General features: G+C 37.6%; 1 protein-coding gene across 1 annotated transcript in view; it reads left to right on the top strand.

The window, feature by feature from the left end:
* PLS1 (plastin 1) overlaps positions 1–15,525 on the top strand; it is a 78,286-nt gene that overhangs the window by 37,431 nt on the left and 25,330 nt on the right. Inside the window, exons 4-9 of the mRNA XM_077756658.1 lie at positions 1,581–1,710; positions 6,141–6,273; positions 8,483–8,564; positions 11,425–11,590; positions 11,671–11,813; positions 13,975–14,070. Coding sequence (XP_077612784.1) covers positions 1,581–1,710; positions 6,141–6,273; positions 8,483–8,564; positions 11,425–11,590; positions 11,671–11,813; positions 13,975–14,070 — 750 coding nt within the window. The remainder of the gene's footprint in view (positions 1–1,580; positions 1,711–6,140; positions 6,274–8,482; positions 8,565–11,424; positions 11,591–11,670; positions 11,814–13,974; positions 14,071–15,525) is intronic.

Here is a 15,525-nt window from a genome sequence, read left to right on the forward strand (position 1 = left end):
GATGCTCAACTGCCACCCAGACACCCCTGAGCTCCTTTCTTGCCAGGTTCTGCTAGGCAACCTGTGAATAATGTAAAGAACAAAAAGAGAGATGATCCCTGCTTCCAGGGACTTTAGATGTGGGGAAGACAGAATCATACAAATGGCTAAGAGAGATCTATGATAATTGCTATGGTAGAGCAGTATGGGTCCCTTGAGAGTTAATAGTAGAAGGAACTGAACTTGGTGGTGAGGCTAGAGATCCCAGGGATGCAAAGAATATGTCCTGGAAACTATGAAGACTGAGCTGAAATCTGAAGAGAGATGCTAAACAAATAAAAGAGTTGAGTAGGAAAAATGAATGATGTGCAAGACAGGCAGAAGTGACAGCCTATGTACAGACTCTGTGGCTTCAGAGATGGCAGATTCTCTCAAGCACTTGGAAAAAAGTTGAGTGTGGGTGGAGGGAGACGGTGAGGGTAAGGAATGCAGGTAGAGAAGCAAGTTGGGGTCAGGTCATACAGGATCTTGTAGGATTTTCATTTCTATCATAAGTACAATAGGAAGTCAGTGATGTGGGAGGAAGAGAGTGTGAAGTGACATGATCAAGTGAGAATTTTTAAAAACTCACTCTGGGATCACCTGGATGGCTCAATCAGTTAAACATCCGTCTCTTGATCTCAGCTCAGGTCATAATCTCACAGTTCATAAGATAGAGCCCTGCGTCAGGCTCCATGCTGTTGGGACAGAGCCTGCTTGGGATTCTCTCTCTCTGCCCCTTCCCCCCACTCCTTCCCTCTTCCACCCCAAATAAACTTTTTTTTAAATTTAAAAATTAAAAAAAAAAAAACCCTTCACACCGGCTGCTGCTTAGAGTATGGATTATATTCAGTCTGGCCAGGGGCCCCTGGATGGCTCAGTTGGTTAAGCGTCTTACTTTGGCTCAGGTCATGATATGATGGTTTGTGGGTTCGAGCCCTGCATCAGGCCTGCTCTGTACTGATAGCTAGTGCAGAGCCTGGAGCCTGTCTTTGGGTTCTGTGTCTCCCTCTCTTTCCGTGCCTCACCTGCTCACGCACTTGCTCTCTCTCACTCAAAAATAAATAAAACATAAAAAAATAAAATAAATTTGGTCTGGCCAGTCACAAGAGTGATTGAGAGAGGGTTTTTGTCCAAGCCTACATTATTTCCTATGACATCTGACTTACTTATTTTAACATGTATACATTTACAATGTTCACACAGGCAAATATCTTCATTAAAGCATTTAAAAATCTTTATCATGTAGTTATTCTTTAGTTTTCAATACAAAAGATCATGGCAAGTGTAGAATAATTTCAAGGTGTTCAATTTAAGCTTAATAACAACAAAGTTTCTTCTAGTGAAGAATCTTTGAAGTGCAAATATTTGTACAGTTTGTGTTATGGGTAAAATGACAGGAGAGTTGTCTTTGTACACAAGCAATAAGGGTGAGAATCCCTGATGAGGATTTATTTTGATGTCATTCCAAGTAAATAAAGAAGCTAAATAACTGCCTTCATGCTGCAAGGCTTTTTATGATGATTGAATTGAAGTTCAATTTTACTTCTATTCTGTTCCAGCTGATGCAAGAGTTAAAAAGCAAAGACATCAGTAAGACATTCCGCAAAATAATTAACAAGAGGGAAGGGATCACTGCTATTGGAGGAACATCATCCATTTCCAGTGAGGGCACACAGCATTCTTATTCAGGTAACCTCCAATCAAAATTTGATCTTTCAGTCATTGACTCATTCACTAAGTCCGATATTTCATCAAATATAAGATGCCGTTCATTGTAATTCACACCATTGTCTTATGTACCATTGAAGGAAAATCAGACTATAATGTGCCATCAAATTTGACATGCATCTCAATTTCAGAGCTGTCAGGATGAAAAATAGTAGAATCGTTGAAATCAGTGAGTCCCTACTATGTGTCAGGCACAGCCCACAGCAAGGAGATTAGAAACAACAAAACAGAGATTGTTTATATTTCAGCATTGACTGTGTTCAGTTATGACCACATAACTGAATGGATTTTTCATCTTGACTGGTGAGTTGAGTTTACTTTTAGGCCTGATTTAGGAATTTATGAAGAGGTTTATTACAAGGACGTTTCCCTTCCATTTTCCAGGAACTGAGATTCCTGATTATCAAGGAACCGGGTGACTAGAGAGCACAGTACCTGATTTGCTGGATCTGATAGAATCACTGGATTGTTGCCCAGTGGGAAATCCAGAGTCACATTAACTCTTAAGATGATATGTTACCCCCGTTAAGCTTACTTCTCATGGTCGAGATGTCTGAGAACCTTTCGCCCAGTTCCTTTTGTTCATAGGAGTATAACTAGAACTGTGCTTTTTCTTAACAAAAACTCACCGTGACTTTTTGCCTTTTCCTTTAAGATCTGAATCGGTTAGGGGCACCTGGGTGGCTTAGTCGGTTAAGCGTCCGACTTTCGCTTAGGTCGTAATCTCGCGGTTCATGGGTTCGAGCCCCGCGTCGGGCTCTGTGCTGACTGCCAGATCAGAGCCTGGAGCCTGTTTCGGAGTCTGTGACTCCCTCTCTCTCTGACCCTCCCCTGCTCACGCTGTCTCTCTCTCTCTCCTAGAAATAAATAAAACATTAAAAAAAAATCTGAATCGGTTAATTATCCTCATGATTCTCTTCCTTTCTAACTGGATTTTTCCATAATAATATACTCCTACTTTTCCCACTTATTGTAATTTTTTTCCTACCCTTTTCCCACTAGAGAAGTGTTATAAACACAGTGGCCTGTAAATGCTACCTCCAGTTTTTGATAGGGATTCATCCTTAATTCTATTTCTGCCTACCCATTCTAATGAAAATGTCTCCAAATTTTAAAAGATCTTTTATTGAGATATAATATGCATTTAGCAAAGTGCTCTGATCTTACCTTGCAGTTCAGTGAAGTTATGCATGTGTAAACATCCATGTAGCTGCCACCAGATGAGGGGAAAACATTTCCTCACCTTCACTGACTCCTTCATGCCTCGTACAGGAACTGTTTCTCCCCAGAGGAAACCACCTTTCTGATGTCTGTCACCATAGATTCCCACCCCCCCCTTATTTTTGGGGGTATAAGATACAAGTAGTAAGGGCATGAAGTGTACTCTTTTTAAGTGTATGGCTTGATGATTGATGATTGATGATTTTTTTTTACATATGAATATGTACATGTGTAAATGATTATCCATATAACTATTCCTGGAACTAGGTACGGAGTATTTAGTAGCTTTTTTTTTTTATTTTTTTTTTAATTTCTAGGAGAGAGAGAGAGAGACAGCGTGAGCAGGGGAGGGTCAGAGAGAGAGGGGGTCACAGACTGAAACAGGCTCCAGGCTCTGAGCTGGCAGTCAGCACAGAGCCCGACGCGGGGCTCGAACCCACGAACCGCAAGATCATGACCTAAGTGAAAGTTGGACGCTTAACCAACTAAGCCACCCAGGAGCCCCCTGGAGTATTTAGTAGCTTTTAAAAAAGAAGAGCTTTATTGAGATTTAATTGAGATGCCATGAAATTCACGCTTTAAAAGTATACAGTTCGGGGGTACCTTGGTGGCTTAGTTGGATGAACGTCTGACTCTTCATTTTGGCTCAGATCATGATCCTACAGTTCGTGGGATGGAGCCCTACATTGGGCTCTGCATAGGCAGTGCAGAGCCTGCTTGGGATTCTCCTAGCTCCCTGCCCCTCCCCAACTCATGCTCTCTCTCTCCCTCTCTCAAAAAAATAGACATTTAAAAAATAAAGTGTACAGTTCAGTAGTTTTTAGTATATTGACAGAGTTGTACAGTCATCACCACTGTCTGAAAGAAAGCTTTCATTACGCCAAGGAGAAACCCCATGCTCATTAGCGGTCCCTCCCAATTTCCTCCTTCCCCTAGCCTCTGGCAACCATTAATCTAGTTTCTCTTTCTGTAGATTTGCCTATTGTGGACATTTCATGTAAATGAAATCTTATAATAGTGGCCTTTCACTTGACAGTTGACAGGCTCCTTCACTGGCCTGTCAGTGATATTTTCACTGGATTACCCATGTTATGACATATATTGTACTGCATTTTTTATTGCTGTATAATATTTTGTTTTTTGGATGATGTCACAGTTTGTTCTTTCATCCATTGATGTACATTCAGATTGTCTCGGCTATTATGAATAATGCTGTATGAACATGTGTGTATACGTTTTTGTGTGAACATATGCTCTAACTTATCTTAATACCTAGGAGTAGAATTGCTATGTCTTTTGGTAACTCTGTGTTTAACATTTTTAAAAACTACCAAACTGTTGTACAAAGTTGCCACACCATTTTGCATTCCCACTAGCAATGTATGAAAGTTCCAATTCTTCACATTCTCACCATCAGTTGTTACTGTCCATTTTGTTTATTACAGCTATCCTAGTGGTTGTGAAATAGTTTCTCAATCCTGGTTCCTATACCTGGAACATCTCCCCTTTCCCTGCCCATCTTAAAAATCCATCTTTCAAATTGTACTTTCTCCATAAAGCCTTTCCTTGACCACCCCACTGGAAGTGATTCTTTTTTTCTTTAAATTCTCTAAAACATTGCTTTAAATTGCTCTAAAACATCTCTCTTGCAGTGTATTTATTTCCCTTATGTTGTATTTCTTTGTATATCTTTATCATTACATTAAAATGGAAAGTACCATATCCATTGATGTTTAAATCCCTAGATTCTAAGTCTCTGAGGAGGTATGGAGGTATTTATGGTGAGGCAAGAAGATAATCTTGAAAAGCAGATAGTGATATGTACAAAAGAGAAATATTAGTAACTGCATGTGTGTGTGTGTGAGATGGCTTAAATTTTGGGAGTGCCTGCCAAAAATGCCCTTAGGAAAATTACCTAATTCTAGGAATTGGGGAAGGTCAACTCACTATATGCTACTCTGTAATAGAAATGGGAATTATGAAGCACTTGGATGGCTCAGTCGGTTAAGCAACTGACTCTTGATTTCAGGTTGGGTCATGATCATAGTTTGTGGACTTGAGCCCCATGTTGAGCTCAATGCTGACAGCATGGAGCCTGCTTGGGATTCTCTCTCTTCCCCTCTACTCTTGTTCTCTCTCTCAAAACAAATAAACATTAAAAAAGGGAATTGTTTTCTTTGAAAATTTATGTTGTTAAATGATTTTTATATTTACAGAATAATAATAAAGCAGTAGAACATTTTTAAGTTTCTTCCTTTTCTCTCCACTGCTTAGCTCAACAACATTTTCTGTCTAAAGGTCAGTGTACCCACAGTAGAAACCATATGTTGAGAAGTTGAGGATGCAGATGACTGAGAATCCTCATATCTAGATTTGTATCAGCTTTCTTATAGTAGAAATTCCACAGAAATGGAGCTGTTTTATTCATTCACATAACTCTTGATTGAAATTAGTATTTCTGGGGTCACCTGGGTGACTCAGTTGGTTAAGTGTCCGACTTCGGCTCAGGTCGTGATCTCATGGTTTGTGAGTTCGAGTCCCGAGTTTGGCTCTGTGCTGACAACTCAGAGCCTGAAGCCCCCTTCAGATTCTGTGTCTCCTCCTCTCTCTGTCCCTCCCATGCTCATGCTCTGTCTCTTTCTCTCAATAATCAATAAAAACTTAAAAAAACAGAAAGAAATTAGTATTTCTATTATAAGCCCCAAATCACAGTTCCGTAGATTTTGGTGGGGGTGTGGAGTTTATTGTTGTGGAAATTCATTTCATGTATTTTTAACCCTGGTGTGTGTGTGTGTCCTCATGTGTATGTGTAATCTGAACTCTGATAGTTGGCTTCTATGTATGTATGTGTAATCTGACCTCTAATAGTGAGCTTCTGATTCATTAGCTTTCAGAAACAATATATATTTGTAAGGGTTTTAGAATCAAATAGAATATTTATTTTGCTCATTTAAGTTATATATCTTACCGTCCCCTAATATATCAGATGAAAAAATGGAATGAATTCCCCTTTCTCTTTAAGCCCATATGTCATCTTAAACCCTTTAATATTTTAGTAGAGTTTTAATAATAAGCATTTATTATCTTTGAACAGAAATTAAAAAGTATGTTTTTGTAATACAGTTAATGTTGTGCAGTGAGGTTTGCTAACTAATATTTTCTGTTTCCAGCGGAAGAAAAAGTGGCTTTTGTTAACTGGATAAACAAAGCCCTGGAGGATGACCCTGACTGTAAACATCTCATGCCCATGAATCCTCATGATGACAGTCTTTTCAAATCACTTGCAGATGGCATCCTTCTTTGGTGAGTCAAACTTTGGGTTAAGGGAGATGTGTTCTTTCTCTCTCCATCGATGAGCATTCAGTGAAAACTACAATTTAATGAACAAGTATGTAGGTATTGAAGAATTCATATTGCATAGAAAATTAAGTACCAAAACTTCCCAGAATTTTTCTTCAAATGTGATGTCTTCTTTTTCTGCTGTCTTTTCCATCTATTTCCTTAGTGATCCCAGGAAAATGTTTAGTTATTCCTCTGATGTATTTAAAAACGTTCACAAGGGGCACCTGGGTGGCTCAGTTGGTTAAGCATCCAGCCTTGGCTCAGGTCATGCTCTCGCAGTTCTTGAGGTTGGCCATGTCAGGCTCTGTGCTGACAGCTGAGAGCCTAGAGCCTGCTTTGGATTCTCTGTCTCCCTTGCTTTCTGTCTCTCTCTCTCTCTCTCTCTCTCTCTCTCAAAAATAAATATTAAAAAAAAATAAAAACGTTCACAGGGTTTTTTTCTTCACTTTCAATAAGGGATTATTGACTGAGACAGGGACATGAATACATGTAAAAGAAAGATGTGTCTTATTTGTGCTTAAATGAAATTAATGTTTTAAATCAATCTTGTCATATCCTTGGCTCTTTGCAGTATGTTTCTGCCCACTAGGCTATAAACTCTCTCAGTGCACTTCTTTGTGTCTGTTGTGTGTACTGTAACTATAGTTCCAGCATACTTCTTTGTACAAAGCAGGTGTCTTTTTTTTTAGGTTTATAAAAATATAGAAAACTTACAAAGAAGAAAATAAGTATTACAAATATTCTTTTTTTTTAATTTTTATTTATTTATTTCTAGGAGAGAGAGAGCGTGAGCAGGGGAGGGTCAGAGAGAGAGGGAGTCACAGACTGAAACTGGCTCCAGGCTCTGAGCTGGCAGTCAGCACAGAGCCCGACGCGGGGCTCGAACCCACGAACCGCGAGATCATGACCTAAGCAAAAGTCGGACGCTCAACCGACTAAGCCACCCAGGCGCCCCACAAATATTCTTATTACCCATAATTATATATCTTTAAAACTCTGGCATGTTTCTTTCAGTCTTTTTTCTGTGTTTTTACTTAAAAACCCAACCTACCCTCAAGTACAGGATAGTTTTAAGAATATAATATGTAAAATATACCTTGACCTCAATTTACAATTCTGATTTCTTCCTCTGACCTTCAGAGGAGATTGTTATTAGCTGCATGGATAATTTTTTGTCTTTTTTTAAAATTTTATTTATTTATTTATTTGAGGGGGGGGCATAAGTGAGCAAGGGGCAGAGTGAGTAAGAGAGAGAATCCCAAGATGGGCAGAGAGAGAGAGAGAAGTGGGGCTTACCTGAAGCGGGGCTCGAGCTCACCCAATGCGGGGCTCAAACTCATTAACCGTGAGATCATGGCCTGAGCCAAAGTTGAATGCTTAACCAACTGAGCCACTCTGGCACCCCATCCTATCTTTATTTTAAAATATAGATTCTAGGGGCGCCTGGGTGGCTTAGTCGGTTAAGCGTCCGACTTTCGCTTAGGTCATGATCTCGTGGTTTGTGGGTTCGAGCCCCGCGTCGGGCTCTGTGCTGACTGCCAGATCAGAGCCTGGAGCCTGTTTCAGTCTGTGACTCCCTCTCTCTCTCTGACCCTCCCCTGCTCACGCTGTCTCTCTCTCTCCCTCCTAGCAATAAATAAAACATTTAAAAAAAAAATAAAATATAGATTCTAAAATCTAGACAAATTTTATATTAATATCTTTTAAAATGTTTGAATTATTGAAGTTTTAGAAAGACCATGTCTCTGGCTCTTTATGCAACAACAGTAATTTTGACACTGTTGATACCACTTTATGAAACTTGGGTTTTGGAGGATTTCTTTGTCTTTTCAGACTGCTGAACGTTGATGGTCATTAAATGACATAAAGACAAGACTCACATAAAGAAAATGCAAGTTTTAAAAAGTTAGGAGGAAATGCAAAGATGACTGTTATAGTGAGTGATGGATTTGTTTTAGGTTAGGGAGTATTTCTTAGGTTTTAAAAAGCAAGTCTTTGACATGAATCACAGTATAATATTTTTTAAAAATGGATTGTTACTACTTTTCAAAATTTAACTATTTTGTCTATTTTGAAAAACAAACTAAAAAATCTTAAAGTATTTAACTTAAATTATTTATCTTAAATAAGCTGGAAGTCTTAAACTAAATTATTACCTTTTTGTCTTTAGCAAGATGATCAACCTATCTGAACCAGATACAATTGATGAAAGAGCCATTAATAAGAAAAAGCTCACCCCTTTCACTATTTCTGTAAGTATTTGCCCTTTGCTAGTAATCATGTTACCGTGCTATAAAATGTAAGGCCTTTATTAATGGATGTTTAGGCCCAGGTAAAACTTTCTTTACTCCAGTTTTATTGAGAAATAATTGGCATATATTACTGTGATGGTTTGATTTACATATATTGTGAAACGATTACCACAATAGATTCAGCTGATAGCCATCTTCTCATAGAGATACAATAAAAAGTAAAGGGGGAAAAAAAGAAATGAGGACAAAAATTTTCTCCTTGCGATGAGAACTCAGAGAATCTACTCTTTTAACAACTTTCCTGGTTATCATACAGTAGTGTTAGCTATAGTTATCATGTTGTACATTACATCCCTAGTGCTTGATTATCTTATAACTGGAAGTTTGTACCTTTTTACCACCTTTCTCCAATTTTTCCTTCCCTCATACTTTGCCTCTGATAACTCCAAGTTTGATCTCTTTCTCTCTGAGTTTGGTATATTTTGTTTTAGATTCCACATATAACTGAGGTCATATAGTATTTGTCTTTCTCTGTCTGACTTATTTCACCTAACATAGTGGGTTCAAGGTCCATTCATGTAAAACATTTGATTTAACATAATTTCAATTTCCTATAAAAACTAGATTTTTATTCAATGAAAGTCAGCTGTATTTTGTACTGAATGAAATTAAGACTCAAAGTGCTTGGAATGAACTTAAGGCAGTAGTTTTCAAGTTATATAATTATAATCATTCAGTTGCTTTTATTTATTTTTATTATTTTTTTAAGTTTACTTTTGAAAGAGAGAGAGAGTGCATGCACACGCATGTGAGCAAGGAAGGGCCAGAGACACAGGGAAAGAGAGAATCCCAAGCAGGCTCTGTACTATCAACAATGTAGGCTCAATCCCACAAACCCAATGGAGACAAAATCAAGTGTTTGAGGCTTAACTGACTGAGCCACCCAGATTCCCCGAGTTGTTTTTTTTAATACAATTTTTTTCTTTTTTTTAAATGTTTGTTTATTTTTGAGAGAGAGATAGCACACACAAGCAGGGTAGGGACAGAGAGAGAGAGAGGGAAAGAGAGAATCCCAAGTAGGTTCCATGCTGTCAGCACAGAGCCTGACATGAGGCTTGAACTCATGAACTGTGAGATCATAACCTGAGCCAAAGTTGGACACTTAACTAACTGAGCCACCCAAGTGCCTCTGAGTTGCTTTAATAAACAAATATTTGCTGGATGCTGTTGTTCTCAGTTTAAGTAAGAGTATGGTATAGTTTTACCATTTCACAGAATTTGAGCTATTCTTTTTTACTATATTGTTCTGTAGTCAGCTTCTCCATTAAAGTCTTGTTAAAGTCAGGAATTTATAGTCACCATACTTTTCCCCTCAAAATCAAGAGACTTACTATTTACCAGTCACCGTTCTAAACAAACTGATGAATTATCTCTTTGACTCTTCCCAGCACTCTTAAAATAAGGTAAATACCTATGTTTTTACATATGGTAAAACTGAGGTACTGAGAAATTACCTGGGATATGATTCCAGTGGTCTAGATCTAGAGCTCATCCTTATAATCACTGTGCTATAGTGCCACTCTGGTGTCATGGTAGTAATAGCTAATAGGTAATATACAGCCACAGCTGCAGCTATTAAAAGTGAGCTCCTGCTAAGCTCTTTCCTTCATTTCTATTGGCAAATACAATCCTTGATTCTGCTAATGTTGTTTAGTCTCTTTTATAAGGAAGCTACAACCTTGGGGCAGTGGTACACAGTTAAACTTGGACTATTCAAAGAGTACTCCCATTTCCTGTTATCCTTGAGAAGTGTAGAATGTTAGTATAGGCTGTTGACTAACATGGCTTTCTTGTCTCCCACTTTCCAATAAGCCAATAATATTGCATAACCCTGGCAAGAAGTCTTAAAGAAGCCATTTCTGATTGCAGTTGTGGGAAATTTACTTTCTTTCACATCTTGTGTCAGGATGTTTCATTTAGTATATATGATTGTTGAAAATATTCATATATATCTTATTTATTTTTTTTTAAATTTTTTTATTTAGTTTATTTTTATTTATTTCTAGGAGAGAGAGAGAGAAACAGCGTGAGCAGGGGAGGGTCAGAGAGAGAGGGAGATACAGACTCTGAAACAGGCTCCAGGNCATTTCTCACTATTGTACAAGTGTATTATTTGGTTTAACTTTTAACATTTGTATACAGTATGTGAAAGAAAATAAAAAAATTTTATCTCGCTATTTTACAATAACTACATGATGGGTCTGAGGGGCTAAATCTTTTACAGTTTTAGTTTTAGAGATAACATTCTTCCAGTATGAGTAGAGGATAATAGTCTAGATATTTAGGAGGCTTGAAAGAATATTCTAAAGTAGAATGGGAAAACACAGGCCTCTGGGAAGCAGCAAAGTGTAAATTTGGATATTAAATCTCTCTTATTGTCAGTAATTTTAGAGGTCTGGGAATAGATCTGCTAAAATAATACCAGTTTCCCATGAAACTTTATCCCAAAGAAGCCTCATTCATTTGTAAAAGATTGTAAAGTTGTGATAATCTAGTTTTTTTTTTTTACCTCATGATGATAGGTCTATGTAGTATCATGATGTATGAAAGAAGAGAAATATGATAGGATGAAAATGACATATAATATCTATGAGTGCACGGGAAAGAGATCAAGCAGTACAGAGACGGCTAAAACCATGGGATTTTTTTTTTTTGACTAGAGCATTTTGCTTTTATAAATATTACTTATGTTTTAAAATCTGAATTTTCACAATCTATTCTTTCTTATTTACTTTCACAACTAGTTAATAAAACTTTAGAAAGTACTTTCTCAAATGTGTTTTTCCTTGTGGCGATTCAGGAAAATTTAAACCTAGCCTTGAATTCTGCCTCAGCCATCGGTTGTACAGTGGTCAACATTGGTGCACAGGATCTCAAAGAAGGAAAACCTCACTTGGTCTTGGGACTTCTCTGGCAGATCATCAAAGTTGGTCTTTTTGCTGATATTGAGATTTCCAGGAATGAAGGTAGAATCATAAAAATATGTACTTTTAATTGACACATACTTACTATGGGAAAAATTTATATTTCAATGTTTTCCTCTCAGCTCTAATTGCATTGCTAAATGAGGGTGAAGATCTAGAAGAGCTGATGAAACTTTCTCCAGAGGAATTACTGCTGCGATGGGTGAACTACCATCTGACCAATGCAGGATGGCATACCATCAGCAACTTCAGCAATGACATTAAGGTTTATATTTTAATGCTCAACACTGTGACATAAATAAGGACATAGAATGTAAAAACACAAAAGGTGTTCAGACTTGAATTTGAATTGAGGTTTAATTCATAAGGACACAGTGTAGAAAATGGAACTTTGCATTTTTCTGTCTGAAGTGGATCTCCCAATTATAATTGCAAAATATTTTATTTTAAAAAAATGAGTTTAAACGTATGGTTACCAGAAAGGAAGATGATGGGGGAATGGGTGATGAGCACCAGGTGTTATATGGAGGTTTTGGGACATTGTTGTATACCTGAAAGTAGTATTACACTCTATGTTAACTAACTAGAATTTAAATAAAGGCCAAAAAATAAAAAGGACAAAATATTCTTTTTGTAATAAAAAAACTGGTTTATTGGTATTTAAGAAGAAATACAACTAGCTGTGAGAAGGTAATGTTAGTGCTAGCAGATAAAGTACTTTCCCATTTTATATGCCACAGAAAGACTAAATGATAATAGAATGTCAGTCTATTAATTTGAACTAAAAATTCATCTGTTCACTGGATGAGAGGCCCTTGTGAACTCGGCCAGTCCAACATTCTTACTCCCACTTTGCCAATAATCAGCTAACAGGGGTCCAAATATCAGAGGGCACAGGGAGTCAGTAAACAAAAGGAATCCTTCAGGTATGGTTCTCAACCAGAGTGGCTTGAAATGCTTCCCTCCCTACTGGGAAAGCTTGTTGAGGAAACTATAACATTCAGTGTGCCTAACAGCTCTCCCTGTCATTTCCCTGGACATGCATTGCCAAACCGGGTCCCTGTGACTTCTTCTCTATGCTTCCCACACCCCACCCCAGACAGCGTTAGCATTTATTTGTATTTTCTGTAGATATTGTAACACCTTCAGTCAGATTATATTTTTGTCATAATGGCCTTAGATGACAGTCTCTCTCCTTGAAGTGACATTATATTTCTCTGTTTTCATCTGTTACATGCTTATTTAAAATATTATTTTGGGGAACTCTCTTATTTTAAAATTCAGTTCATCACTTATTTTTTAAACCCCTCCCATGGGGTATTCTGCCAGGTACAGGGGATGCGAAGATTTAGCTCTTGAGAAGCTTACCAGTTACACAGGCAGATAAACACTAGTAGATGGGTATTTCAGTTATCTATTGCTGTATAACAAGCCACTCAGCTGTATAACAAGCCACTCAAAATGTAAATAGCTTAGTTTTTGTATTTATTGATATACCCAGAAAAGTTATTTTGGGATTTTGTTTTTAGCTATAGGGAGTTTCCCCCCCAGTTCTCCTCAATGCTTTAGTTAATAAACGAGTATGTCAACACTCTTAGGAAGCATTATTTGGAAATAGGGAATTTAGAAATAAACCGCAAAGATGTCTAATATGATGCTCATAAAATTATATACTATGTATCTTCCTTTCAAAAAGTTAGGATGATACAGAAGCCCAAAGAAATGACTGAATTCACTTTACCCTTAAAAAAGAAAATAGCTTAAAATAATATTGTTTCCCATGATTCTGTGGGTTCATGCAGCTTGGTTGAATGGTTCTGCCTCAGATGGTTTTGATTGGGATCACTAACTCATTGGCATTCAGCTGTCAGTTGGGCTGGTCTGAAGGGTGCATGAAGGCACCACTCACATGTCTAGTGCCTCATTATGTCTCCATGAGGCCTTTCCACATGGCTAGACTAGGCTTCCTCACAGCATGGTAGTCTCAAGATGGTTGGGACTTCCTACATGGAGGCTAACTTCAAGAGGGAGGAAGCAGAAGCTCTTATGGCTTGGGCTTGGAACCCCTAGAACATCACTTTCACTGCATTCTCTTGTTCAGAACAAGTTACAAGGCCATTCTGAGTTAATGGGGGAGAGTTCCAGAAGATAATGACTGACCCTAATCCTAACCAGTGCTTATGTTTGGGAGCATAAACAAATGAAAAAGTGAGGAAAGTTATTCCAAGTATAGAGAACAGTGTTGCTAGAAGCTAGAAGGTGTGAAGCAGCACAGTATATTCAGGAGCTTATATAAGTTATAAGTAAAGTTACTAAGTTATTCCATTCTTCAAGATGAGGACAATTTCTTCAGTTTGAGTACTGTTTTCCTAAATCAACGGATGACTATTCATTTTAAAAGTTCTGTTTCATTTTTTTCCTTGAAGGATTCAAGAGCCTATTTTCATCTGCTTAATCAGATTGCACCTAAAGGTGACCGAGATGATGGACCTGCCATTACCATTGATCTTTCAGGATTTAATGTAAGTACGGTTTTTAATTAAAATTTTTATTTTGATAAAACATACATAACAACATTTACCATTTTAAGTATACATTTAATTGGCATTAAGTACATTTGCATTGTGTACAGCCATCACCACTATCTCTGAAACTTTGATTATCCTATAGTGAAATCTATACCATTGAACAATAACTATTTCCTTGTCCCCCAAGTCCCTGGTAACCACTGTTCTACTTTCTATCTCCATGAATCTGACTGGTGAGTAGAGTCAGATTTAAAGTGCGGTTCTCCACAGGCAGCATTCCCTAGTGGAGTCCTCAGCTCTTCATTAAACCTTGGCCCTTTGCTCTTCAGAAGTTTTTTCACGCCTTAGGCTTCAAATCTTCATGGCTTAGGCTTCAAATCTCCATGCTAAGCCATGTGGCTGTCATAACTGAAGAAAGGGAATTGCAGAATTCTGATCTTGAGTATGTGTGGAATCAACCCTGCATCCACATTTTCCTGGTGCAACATAACTGGAATTCACCAGGGTGCTTTTGTGACTATCACTGTGTACTAGGATAGCGAGCAATATACCATTATTAGATTGCTAAGCAACTGAATTATCAGCTCTTTCAACTTCTATTCAGAAATCTACAGAATAGGGGCACCTGGGTGGCTCAGTCGGTTGAGCATCCAGGTCATGATCTCGCAGTTCGTGGGTTCGAGCCCCTCGTGTGACAGCTCAGAGCCTGGAGCCTGCTCCGGATTTTGTGTCTCCCTTCCTCTCTGCCCCTCCCCTGTTTGCACTCTGTCTCTCCAAAATAAATAAAAGTTGAAAAAAAAAAAAACACCCAGAAATCTATAGAATAAAAGATGGCTGGCTGTTCTTAGTGTTTACAGTGTAGGGAGGACTGATGCAGATCCTGACTCATCTAACACATTTCCCAGGAATCCCATTTTTTAGTATGCATTGTAAATAGTGGGGATCGTCCTATCTAAATATTAAATTCTAATTAGACTGTAGTTTGTATGATAATCTATTAAGTACTTTAAGTGCAACATCCATGATAGTTTTAAAGGCAAATTGAGTCATTACAAGTTAATTATACTTGACATTATTACAATAAAACATTTGAGAAAGTATTGCAAAACTGCAAAATTTGAAAATTGGTTTGAGTAAAAAAATTAGGAAACTAAAAAAACTTATGGAAAATTTCAAACATAATAAAAAATGAATAAACCCAGTATACTGAACTACTGTGTGCTCATGCCCCAGGTTCAACAACTATCAACTCATGGTCAATCTTTCATCTATCACCTATCCTTCCTCTCCCATATTGTTTTGAATGAAATCCTGGACATCATATCATTTCATTGATAAGTATTTCAATATGTATTTCTGAAAGATAAAAACTTTAAAAGTATAACCATAATACCTTATCTTACCTAAAAAGTTAACAATAATCTGTAATATTATCAAAATATTTAGTCC

The sequence above is a fragment of the Crocuta crocuta genome, unplaced genomic scaffold (genome assembly GCF_008692635.1).
Source record: "Crocuta crocuta isolate KB4526 unplaced genomic scaffold, BGI_CrCroc_1.0 scaffold337, whole genome shotgun sequence".
Classification (NCBI taxonomy): Eukaryota; Metazoa; Chordata; class Mammalia; order Carnivora; family Hyaenidae; genus Crocuta; species Crocuta crocuta.